At 42.5% G+C, this 13,103-nt stretch overlaps 1 protein-coding gene across 7 annotated transcripts in view; it reads right to left on the reverse strand.

Moving 5' to 3' along the window:
* Nucleotides 1-9,746: 9,746 nt before the first annotated feature.
* The window catches only part of LOC123723939 (uncharacterized), a 53,098-nt gene continuing 49,741 nt past the window's right edge, over nt 9,747-13,103 (reverse strand). For 6 of the 7 annotated variants that reach the window (XM_045712287.1, XM_045712293.1, XM_045712291.1 and 3 more), the window contains one exon: nt 9,747-10,403. In XM_045712287.1, the coding sequence (XP_045568243.1) occupies nt 10,271-10,403 (133 nt within the window). In that variant the 3' untranslated portion in view covers nt 9,747-10,270. Of the gene's footprint in view, nt 10,450-13,103 lie in introns of all 7 variants that reach the window. The other variant, XM_045712288.1, reaches the window with a different exon arrangement.

Consider the following 13,103-nt stretch of genomic DNA (forward strand, 5'->3'; position numbering starts at 1 on the left):
TGTGGTTAACAGGCAGTAAGTAGAGCTCAAGTCAAACTGAAAGTTCAAGCTACAGAATGCTGCATGGTACTGTTTCATTTCCCCTCTCTCTCAAGCACATAAGCTATAGGGGTCAAAGGTAAACTTTAGGTTAAAATGAATGGTTGAATGTTCAGCTACTCCAAAATTCTAAAGCGTAGAACACTTGGAAGGCTGAATATCAAAATGTGTCTATACCTTATTTAACCTATTGTATGGTTGATTGCTTAATTTATAGCAACTTGGTAGCCTATTCTAGGGTTGTTAGCTTAATTTAGAGTTGCTCGTTAGCGTAATTTACATTTCTGGTGGGTTGATTTGTATCTAAAAGCGGGAGCCCTGCCAGTAAGGCCGGTGAGCAACTCTGCTGTCTCACTGTCCAAATCATTTTGGAGAGCCACCTGCCATCTGAATGTTGTTGCTAACTGGTTAGCTAGCCTGTTGTAGTCACCTGCCTGCTGAATGTTATTGCTAACTGGTTAGTTAGCCTGTTGTAGAGCCACCTGCCTGCTGAATATTGTTGCTAACTGGGTAGCTAGCCTGTTGTAGAGCCACCTGCCTGCTGAGTGCTTGTTGCTAACTGGGTAGCTAGCTTGTTGTAGAGCCACCTGCCTGCTGAGTGCTTGTTGCTAACTGGGTAGCTAGCCTGTTGTAGAGCCACCTGCCCTGCTGAGTGCTTGTTGCTAACTGGGTAGCTAGCCTGTTGTAGACCCACCTGCCTGCTGAATGTTGTTGCTAACTAGGCAGCTAGCCTGTTGTAGATCCACCTGCCTACCGAGTGATTGTTGCTAACTGGGTAGCTAGCCTGTTGTAGAGCCACCTGCGTGCTGAGTGCTTGTTGCTAAATGGGTAGCTAGCCTGTTGTAGAGCCACCTGCCTACTGAGTGCTTGTTGCTAAATGGGTAGCTAGCCTGTTGTAAGGCCTTGTAGGTCCTACTGTAGGTCAACCAAGATCATGTGGTTTACAAGAAACTGTATAGGACTTTAAGAAGTCACATGGTACCACCTTGGAGTGTTAGGTGGATTCCTTCTTATTACCCTGACACAGCTCCTCCACTTCTCCTTTTCTCACACCAAACTTTCATATTTTCATCTTTCACTTACTTCTCTTTTTCTCTCTAGTTTCTGTAGAATATTTAGACGGATGTAAAACCTGAAGAAAGTGCTGTATCAGCAGACTCAAGCCAGGGCCCATATTTATCAAACGTCTCAGCGCAGGAGTTCTGATCTAGGATCTGTTTATCCTTTTTTATCATAATGAATAAGGTAATGTGGACAGGAAGGACTTGAACCCAGGTCAGTATTCCTGAGATGGTTGATCTCTAGATCTGCATTTGATTTGCATTGAGTCCAGGTTTGGGTTTATTTCACTGAAGAAGATTCCCTGCACTGTCATTCACACAGAACACATTATTTCACAAAACATCTCTTTGAAAGTACGGTATAGACACATTTTGGTATTGAGTCTTTCAGGTTTTCTAACTTTAGGGACTTTTGGAGTAGCAGAATATTCAACCATTCATAACCCCAGGTTTGGTGCTTGAGAGACGGGGTTGTGAAACACTTCAGTGCCGCAGTCTGCAACTTGAACTTTCAGTTGGACTTGAGCTTGACTGTAAACTTTAGTTGTACTTCCTGCCTTTTTCCAACCACCCACACGTTCTGTTGTTGTCACATGTTGTATCTGAACCTACCAGGCAGTGGTACATCAGTTCATTATTGTTTGGTCTATCTTAATAATGCTCAATCACTACTATTGTGTTGTTTGTCTTAACAACAAGCCAATGTAACATATATGGATGAATGCATTTTCACTCTCAAAGACCTCTCAAAGATTTATGTTCCTCATTTCACATGATATGATAATTTAATGGATTGTCTGATTGTTATGTAATGTGTTTGTGGTTCTGGGGGACTGAGCAGGGGGTGATAAAATAACATGCCAGTGGAATTGAAAGAAAGTAATCCAACTAGAGCGATGCAGACCATGGATATTGATGATGACACCTATGCTGACAAGCCCAGAAAAATGTTTCAATGCAAGTCCAGACAAACGTATAGACAGATGTATAGTGTGGTGGTTAATTTCTGTATTACCAAATGAGGAGAGACAAACTTAACACACACCAGTCAGAGTTATACTTAAACTACATATTTAATGATAAGAGCTTTGCAATAGCAATGACTTTCAACAATTCCCTATTTCTAATGAACCGTTGAGAGTGACAACACAATGGCTACTGAGCTCTTTTATAACCAAGATGCACCCCTTTCAACCTACATGACGAACAGCAGATACATAGAATGGTCACAAGGTTAAGATTTGTATGAAAGATATCTATAATACATAGCAGACAGCATCTGCTATGTCAACAGTTTTCATTGTATAGACCAGTGTCTGGTCCTCCTACTCCAAACTGGAACCATTAGCTCATGTACTCTGGAATGCTCTTTAGGTTTTATCACCCAAAGACATCGTAAATCTCCTCTGTCAGTGCTATCTCATAGAGGCCCATCCTCAGTAAAACACACACAATAGTTAACAGAATACTCTATTCTGTCGAATAAAACAACCATTATAATGCAATACATGCATTATAACATAATCTTGCAATTTCCATGACAATAGACAGAAACACACACAGACACTTTCTCATTTCATAAGTAGAATGAACACGTGGTCCATATACAACGGCTGTCATTTAAATGTATTGATATCTGTAAAAACTAAATGAAAACAGTTTTTGGTTAAATTGTTATCACACCATAATGTTAAATATTGATATTTCAACATGCTATACATGACGTCAGAGCTCAGGGTCTCACAGATCTGTATGGATTTTGACAGACAGCTGTTCTGAAATTGACCCCAATCGTGCATTCTGCTTATTAAATGGATCTGAATTTCCCATTTGAGTCTTATGTACCATTTCCAAGATAGTTTTCTGTACATTTTATAAAAGTACAGCCTCAAAATTTCAAAATGGTATATCATACACTGCAGTTGAGGGAGACATTAGGAAGTTATGCTTATTTGATATGTGATAAACTTGTTATTCCACCTTGTAGACAAGTACCACAAGTACCAGAAAAAATATATAATTTGATTAAAGATGTATGTATGCTCTACTACTAAGTGTCCCGTGTGGCTCACTTGGTAGAGCATGGTGTTTGCAACGCCAGGGTTGTGGGTTCGATTCCCATGGGGGACCAGTATGGAGAACAAAAATGTATGAAATGTATGCACTCACTACTGTAAGTCGCTCTGGATAAGACCGTCTGCTAAATGATGTAAAATGTAAAATGTGTTGTAATGTACTAATACTATAGTAACCAGTGTTTCACTTCAAAATGGTGTCAGTTATACGTTGACAACGCACTGTTTAAAAAAAGGACAGATTGAACAGATAGAAACTAATGATGTATATAAACCCGGATTGCTGATTCTATGTATTGGCCAATGAGAGACTTTGAAGCTACCGGTCGGCCATACTGGCACTCCTCAGTAGGAGCAGTCTACATAGGAATTAATGGAGTTAAACAGTATTTCTATTTTTTATTTCAAGGACCAAATTACATGTATTTAAGTATTTCTTTGTTGTAGTGGGAACAGTAACATTAGTACTCTCAAATACATTTTAAGGTATGTTTTTATATAAATGGGTTAGCTAACAACTTCACAAAAACAATGTCCGTGCTTCCATGGGAAAGAGGTCAGACTATAGTCTTCCTAAAGAGCATGAAGAAAGCCCAATACACACTGTTCCTATTGGACGGTTGAGTAACTTAGAGATTCTTGAAAACATTGATGTCTTTTTGGCACACTTGTCTCTGGAGTAAAAAGGCAACATTGTTGCACTGCTTTAAAAATATCAGGGTTTATTCTCAGATGTACCAACTCAGACACATATACTGAAGCATGACATTGATGTTGTGGACTCTGCCCCAATCAAACAACATGTCTATTGAGTGAACCCTGAAAAGAGAGAGAAGCTCCACAGTGAGGTAGAGTTCATGTTTGAGCACGGCATTGCAGAACACGACAACAGTTCGTGGAATTCACCCTGTATATATTCGGATGGGTCTCTGCTGTTTTGTTCCAATTTTTGGAAACTCAATGCTGTTAGTAAGTATGACTCGTACCCTTTTCCCAGGGTCGATGATTGTGTGGACAGTGTTGGCGCGGCTAAATACGTTAGAGAGTTGGATCTGCTGAAGGGATATTAGCAGGTCCTTCTAACTCAAAGATTTGTCTGCTTTTTGGCACTCCTGATGGTTTGTTTTCCTACCTTTGTCTTCTGTTCAGGTTACGAAATGCTAAGACTCTTTTGGTCTCTGCACCGGTGCCAGCTGCTGCGGATTTCATCGTCCATTTGCTTTGTACACTGATGCCAGCGACGTAGGAACTGGGGCTGTGTTCCTACAGAAAGACGATAACAATGTTGAGCACACTGTGGGGTACTTTTCAAAGAAATGGGCCTCACATCAAAAACATTACTAGACTATCGAGAAAGAGACATTTATATTGGTACTGGCTCTTCAGCATATCAAGGTTTATGTATTGTTCTCTACCCCTATGGTGGTCTACACCTATCATAACCCTCTATCACTATGGTGGTCTATACCTATCATAACCCTCTACCACTATGGTGGTCTATACCTATCATAAACCTCTACCACTATGGTGGTCTATTCCCATCATAACCCTCTACCACTATGGTGGTCTATACCATCATAACCCTCTACCACTATGGTGGTCTATACCATCATAACCCTCTACCACTATGGTGGTCTATACCCATCATAACCCTCTACCACTATGGTGGTCTATACCATCATAACCCTCTACCACTATGGTGGTCTATACCATCATAACCCTCTACCACTATGGTGGTCTATACCATCATAACCCTCTACCACTATGGTGGTCTATTCCCATCATAACCCTCTACCACTATGGTGGTCTATTCCCATCATAACCCTCTACCACTATGGTGGTCTATTCCCATCATAACCCTCTACCACTATGGTGGTCTATACCATCATAACCCTCTATCACTATGGTGGTCTATACCTATCATAACCCTCTACCACTATGGTGGTCTATAGCTATCATAAACCTCTACCACTATGGTGGTCTATACCCATCATAACCCTCTACCACTATGGTGTTATATACCATCATAACCCTCTACCACTATGGTGGTCTATACCATCATAACCCTCTACCACTATGGTGGTCTATACCCATCATAACCCTCTACCACTATGGTGGTCTATACCCATAATAGCCCTCTACCACTATGGTGGTCTAGACCCATCATAAATCTCTACCACTATGGTGGTCTATACCCATAATAGCCCTCTACCACTATGGTGGTCTATACGCATCTTAACCCTCTCGTTTTCCTGTTAAAGTTTAGCTCCACGAACCGCTGACTCCTTTGCTGCAGTCTCATATTGCAGGAGTTTCGCCTTGAAGTCATACATGTCTGTGTTAAGGACAAAATGGTTATTGATTGTATTTCAAGGGTGTTCAGTCAATAAGTTTTCTGTTTTGTGTTTAGTCAGTGTGTAGCCCTGGCTCACAATCTCAAAACTTCTGAGTTTCATGCAACTATATCATCTGTTTTGTCTTGTTTTTAAGTGTTGACAGCCAGTAGACACCATGTTTATATTGAAGGAGGTTATGCATTTAATTTCGATCCTATTGGGAGATGATGTAGCTTTCTGTTTGTTCTGAGCAAACTTGTTTTGAGGTGGAAGGTGTTACAGGCTTTGGTTTTTTCAAGTCTGGCTTCTGAATGTGGACAGAGGCTCTTTCACAATTGACTCCCTCTACTTGTCTCCTCCCCTACATCTGCACTGACTGGCTTCACAGGTGAAAACAATATGGTGGAAGGAAGCCATTTATTTTGGTATAGGCCTCAGGTAGCCTGTTTCTGGTCTCAGGTTCAGGAATGGCTGAAAATGCATAGCATTGATCTAAAATTGACTCTAGAAATAGTACTGTTAGGAGATATGGAGAGACCAGGTCAGTCAATTACTAATATACTAATACTCTTAGTAAAAGTATTTATCTTCAACTCGCAATCTGTGGATTCTATTCGATTAGATACATTGAAATTTTACATTAAACATCCCAGCATAGTTGAAAGATATGTGTTGGGTAGAAACCCGAAGTGGGTGGCCAGCAGAGATAGATGGGATGGGCTGAGGGAAGCTGAGGGTTGGTATGTGGAATTGGAGACAAGTGGGAGTGGAGTTGCTGTGTGAGAGAGAGAATGATGGTCAAAGATAAAAGTTAAAACAAGTAAAAATTAAAAATAATAAAAAGTACATTTGAATGACACTAAGGGGCAGTGTTTTTACAACTAATGCCGGTTTGCCTGAGGCTGATGCTGTGCAGGTGTTTGTACACATGCTTATACTGTACACACACTCTCATTCAAATAAACACATACAAGAACACACACATACATGTAATAGTGCCAGACATGCACACAAACATATACAGTTGGCATTGCTGTTAAGATTTTAGTTGCCCTTGATGACCTTTGTTTAAAATGTATTATTATAAAACAAAAATGCATTGTTGTTTGCTGTTTACTTCTGTCGTTTCCTTTTTCTCTTTAGCTCATTCTCTTGATTGTTGGTGCATTGGGGGGTTCTTGGGGGTGGGGAATGGAATTAATTATATTTAAAAATGTTCTTCCTGGGGGATTGTGGGAGGGGTCTCGAATGCTTGAGGGACAGCTATTGGGGAACTGTGGGGGGATCTTGGAGGGTTCGGGTTCACGTTTTTTGGCCTGGTTGTAGATCGGTCAACGTGCCCTTGAGCAGGGCATTGACCCTGGATGCTTCTGTGTGTCGCTCTGAATGGGAGTCTGTTGGATGACTGGTGTCGTGTCTTTGGCTATGCCGGATTAAGTGATATGACATGCTAACCTATAAAATCCTTTCTCTGTAATTAATATTACCTGATTAAGCTAATCATGTAAATGTAATTAACTAGAAAGTCGGGGCACCACGGAAGAACGTTTATAGAGCCGTTATCTTCCGAATAAACTCTTAAAATACTTAGTAATATTTTACATCGATAGCAGTCAATATTAACCCTTATCTTATTTTCAGTCTCATAATGAAAGTTGTAAATTCTTGGCTATCTTCATGAACCCTGGCTAACAAGTTGAATCAGCAATACAAAATTGGGTTTAATTATTTATTTACTAAATACCTAAACTAATCACACAGAATTACAAATACACCGAATACAAATGATGTCATACATGATGGCTGGTTACACAAAGGAAAGGGGGTTGGGCTTGAATGAAAGAGCGGGAAGACTTAGGAACAAAGAAACAGCAGCTATGCTATCGTAAATACATTATCTTATGCATTCTAAATTACCGCCCATTTGGAAAAGGAAAATGCAATAAATATTTACTCTGAGCTGCGCTTCGGTAGATTGGTCGTAGATGCTGGCCGGGTTGGCCAACAGATCTTCCTGTCCTCGGAAGAATGTCTCTGGTGGTAAATTGGTTACGTGGTGGTATCTTTGTCTGTCTGTTAGACTGGATCCGTCGTCCGTCCTTTCCTAGCCCCCGTCTACAGCGGCCGCTGCTAACTCAACGGCTAGGAAGTATCACTTCTGTAGTGAATAAGCTCAAAGTTCATACCATTCGCCACCAAAGCTCACGCCGAGGTTGGCTTAGTTCTGTACTTGACGTGTGTCCTTCTAACGTAGAGGCTGCAGACCTCACGTACTGGAACATGCGGTTATCTTTTCGTCAAAGGCTTATATAGTGGAAGGGGGAAGGATGTGTTTCATCGTTTATAACCCCTGTCTCTTCACAGGGGTGGGCCACTGATCAAGCAGGGCACTTTCCTTATGAAAACCCAATTCTCTCATTTGGAAGCTAAAATTACATTTAATCTCCTAACAAACAATTTCAATATCAAACATTTCAATTGCATAACAATTCCATGTGACTCTGATAACTAGAGGGTGTATACTTTCCCAGGTACAGTTTATGTCGTCCTGTCATCAGTCATAATGTCTCAGATGACAACCGAACTGACATCCATGCTCATTACGTTCCAAAGCATATTTCCAACTGGTTTTATTACCAAAATATGGTTCCTTTCCCAATTTGTTTGATGTTCCCAGACTCTCTATATTTAACACAGGCTGTTCAAGTCCTTCAGTAGGGTCAGAAAGAGAGGGGAAGGGAGAAAGGTATTTATGGGGGTCATAAACCTTACCCACAGGCCAACGTCATGACACTGGTATGATGTAGTTGTTGAGCGGCTTCACTGCAAGTATATTGTATGTTTCGAATATTCAATAAATACATTAAAAAAATGAAATTAAAAATATGGTGGAAGGAAGCCCATCATTAGGCTGGCTTAGCTTTCACCTGGTCAGCTCTTTCAGATCAGAGAAGGAGAGGACAGACGAAGACAGATGTTTAGACTACTGAGAAAAGAGCCATAGTGTATTGGGTTAGTGTAATGTTGTTGTTTAATTAGCACAGGCTGTAGCTCTTCTAGGCCAGTCATTCTCAGTCACACGGATTGGATGGTTATCACAGGAGGTTGGTGGGACCTTAATTGCGGAGGGCAGGCTTGTAATGGCTGGAGCGTAATTGGTAGAATGATATCAAATACAAATGCATGATTTCTTTGTGTTTGATGCCATTTTATTTGCTCTGTTCCAGCCATTATTACGAGCCGTCCTCCCCTCAGCAGCCTCCACTGATTTAAACGATTTTACTTGAATCTTATGCATTCTGTCAATCACACACACCCACAAAACCCTGCCTAAGGCTGTCTCTCTGATAACTGGAGGTCATTGCCACCTGTTCTACTGTAGTCAATGATTAGTCCTAGTTGTTAGCTTAGTAACACAACCACAGACACTGTTTTGATAACTAATGGTTATTTATGATCCAACCCTTCATTCTGATGTTGTCACCACATAGAGGAAGTTAACAAGATATAAGTTCAAATGTAAACAGTAACATTCACTCTCTGTACTTAAGTGGCAGAGGTGTCTTGTCCTTCTAGATTCCATGTTAATATTAGATAAAGTATAAAACAGAGAGGTGTCTTATCCTTCTAGATTCCATGTTAATATTAGATAAAGTATAAAACAGAGAGGTGTCTTATCCTTCTAGATTCCATGTTAATATTAGATAAAGTATAAAACAGAGAGGTGTCTTGTCCTTCTAGATTCCATGTTAATATTAGATAAACTATAAAACAGAGAGGTGTCTTGTCCTTCTAGATTCCATGTTAATATTAGACAAAGTATAAAACAGAGAGGTGTCTTGTCCTTCTAGATTCCATGTTAATATTAGATAAAGTATAAAACAGAGAGGTGTCTTGTCCTTCTAGATTCCATGTTAATATTAGATCAAGTATAAAACAGAGAGGTGTCTTGTCCTTCTAGATTCCATGTTAATATTAGATAAAGTATAAAACAGAGAGGTGTCTTGTCCTTCTAGATTCCATGTTAATATTAGACAAAGTATAAAACAGAGAGGTGTCTTGTCCTTCTAGATTCCATGTTAATATTAGATCAAGTATAAAACAGAGAGGTGTCTTGTCCTTCTAGATTCCATGTTAATATTAGATAAACTATAAAACAGAGGTGTCTTGTCCTTCTAGATTCCATGTTAGATAAAACAGAGTAGAGAACAATAATGTACTAGTCAGGTAATGTCTTTAATCTAGATTAAATGATTTATTGAATTAGCAGGAAGTACACATTGTTTATGTTCAGAATAATAAAAGCACAAGAAGAAAACATACCTGATAAACATATACAGTCATTTCAAATGTATTTAAAAGTGTAAAACTTAACAGTAATTGACTGACAGCAGCTATTGAATGATATTAAACCCCTATTATACACCTCATTGTTTGACATATGAATTATTGTTTGTCAGCTTGTGTAGCAGACATGAGTCGTTCATGATTGCTCATGGTCAAGTGTTGAGGTAGTCCAACCTGCGACTTCAAAATCAGTGTCAGATCTCGGTCCGAGAGGGAAATACCTCGTCTAAGTAAGACGTTGGTTTCCCCCATGGGAGACTCAGGTTCAGATCAGTATCTTTGTGTGTGTGTGTTTCTGAATGTGTGCATGTGTTTGTACCATTCTATCAAATCACACCAGTCTTCAGAACATCATTAACATACAGTAGAGAGTTCATTTATCAGCAGTGCAGAGAAAGTACCTATGAGAAGCCTATTTCTCACAGATCCATTGTTTTGAATAGATACACTCAAAATCCCACAATGCTCCTTGGCCTGACGACTTGTAAATGATTCCCCCACAGTTCTGGTATGTACCACCATTGGGCTGTCCATCATCCCAATACCTGCAGTAGAGCCAACGCAGAGTTAGACTGACCACTCTCTCAGAACCTAGAGTATGAACAACACAGAGAATCAGTCCTACTCCTTCCACTGTGGTCAGTGTTATTAGACCAGTAATCTCTTACCTTGGGGTGGTCAGTGTTATTATAGAGCAGTAGTCTCTTACCTTGGGGTGGTCAGTGTTATTAGATCAGTAGTCTGTTACCTTGGGGTGGTCAGTGTTATTATAGAGCAGTAGTCTGTTACCTTGGGGTGGTCAGTGTTATTAGATCAGTAGTCTGTTACCTTGGGGTGGTCAGTGTTATTATAGAGCAGTAGTCTCTTACCTTGGGGTGGTCAGTGTTATTAGATCAGTAGTCTGTTACCCTGGGGTGGTCAGTGTTATTATAGAGCAGTAGTCTCTTACCTTGGGGTGGTCAGTGTTATTAGATCAGTAGTCTCTCACCTTGGGGTGGTCAGTGTTATTAGATCAGTAATCTCTTACCTTGGGGTGGTCAGTGTTGTTAGAGCAGTAATCTCTTACCTTGTGATGGTCAGTGTTATTATAGAACAGTAGTCTCTTACCTTGGGGTGGTCAGTGTTACTATACAGCAGTAGTCTCTTACCTTGGGGTGGTCAGTTGTCACGGTTATCGTCGGTGAAGGAGGACCAAAATGCAGCAGGACTGTGTTTGTTCATTTTGAACATTTATTAAATCAAAATGAACACAAAAACAACAAACAAGAGAACGAACGATCCACAGACAGTCTGTTTTATGTTTAGCCTTGTGCCTTGCCAATCTCCCACAATTAAACAAACAAACACACCCAACTAATATAGGACGTCCAATCAAAGGCAACACCACACAGCTGCCTTCAATTGGAAGTCCACCCCAATTAACCAAACATAGACATACAACTAACTAGATAAACAGAAATACGTAAACAAAGATCATAACCCAAAAACCCGGAAATACTAAATCAAACACCCTTTTTCCAAAACACCACCCCGAACCACATAAAACAAATACCCTCTGCCACGTCCTGACCAAACTACAATACCAATTAACCCTTATCCTGGCCAGGACGTGACAGTACCCCCCCTTAAAGGTGCTAACCCGGAAGCACCTTAACAAAAATAACCCCAAACAACACCAACATTTCCCCTCTACTAAAAGGGAGGGAAGGGAGGGTGGCTGCCGTCAACGACAGCACTGTGCTACACCCCTCCCCATCCCACCTATATCAGGAGGTGGCTCCGGTTCTGGCCGTTCCAGGCAGTTGGGCCACTCTGGCAGCTCGGGGCAGTCCGGCAGCTCGGGGCAGTCTGGCCACTCCGGCAGTTCGGGGCAGTCTGGCCACTCCGGCAGTTCGGGGCAGTCTGGCCACTCCGGCAGTTCGGGGCAGTCTGGCCACTCCGGCAGTTCGGGGCAGTCTGGCCACTCTGGCGACTGTTGACTGGCGGGCAGCTCTGGCGACTGTTGACTGGCGGGCAGCTCTGGCGACTGTTGACTGGCGGGCAGCTCTGGCGACTGTTGACTGGCGGGCAGCTCTGGCGACTGTTGACTGGCGGGCAGCTCTGGCGACTGTTGACTGGCGGGCAGCTCTGGCGACTGTTGACTGGCGGGCAGCTCTGGCGACTGTTGACTGGCGGGCTGCTCTGGCGACTGTTGACTGGCGGGCAGCTCTGGTGACTGTTGACTGGCGAGGCTGGGTTTACGCACTTGAAGCCTGGTGCGTGGTGCTGGTACTGGGCGTACCAGATTGTGAACACGCACCTCCAGGCTAGTGCAGGGAGCGGGAACAGGACGAGTCGGACTGGGTTGACGCACTTCCGGGTCCGCACGAGAGACAGGAGCTGGAAACCCAGGGCTATGGAGGCGCACAGTCGGTCTTGATCTTACCTCCTGCACAACCCGTCTTGGCTGGATGGAACTAGTAGCCCTGTACGAGCGGGGTGCTTGTACAGGGCAGACTGGGCTGTGCAGGGGCCTGATGGTAGCTGTGCGTAGAGCGGGAGTTGGGTAGCCTGGTCCTCGGAGGCGTACCGGCGACCAGATGCGCTGCGCAGGCATCCTCCTACCAGGCTGGATACCCGCTCTAGCACGGCACCTGCGAGGGGCTGGAATAACGCGCACCGGACTGTGCGTGCGTATGGGTGAGAGTGCGCTCCTCAGCGAAACATGGCGCTCTCCACCTCATACGCTCCTCCATATAACCACGGGTAGCTGGCTTCCGGCTCTTCCTATGCCTAGCCAAACCACCCGTGTGCCCCCCCCCCAAACAATTCTTGGGGGTGCCTCTCGTGCTTCAACGCCAGTCGTGTTCCTCGGAAACGTTCCCGGTCCATACCAGCCTTTCGCCTTTCCTCTCTCTCTCTTACCACCTGGCCCCATGGAAGGCGATCGTTTCCTGATTGGATCTCCTCCCAAGTGTAGGAGCCTTCTCCCTTCAAGATCTCCTCCCAAGTCCATCTCTCACCATAGTCCAACTCAAAATCCCACTGCTCCTTCCTCTGCTGCTTGGTCCTGGTTTGGTGGGAGATTCTGTCACGGTTATCGTCGGTGAAGGAGGACCAAAATGCAGCAGGACTGTGTTTGTTCATTTTGAACATTTATTAAATCAAAATGAACACAAAAACAACAAACAAGAGAACGAACGATCCACAGACAGTCTGGCAAGGCACAAGGCTAAACACAGAACAATCTCTCACAATTAAACAAA

This window comes from Salmo salar, unplaced genomic scaffold (assembly GCF_905237065.1).
Source record: "Salmo salar unplaced genomic scaffold, Ssal_v3.1, whole genome shotgun sequence".
NCBI lineage: Eukaryota > Metazoa > Chordata > Actinopteri > Salmoniformes > Salmonidae > Salmo > Salmo salar.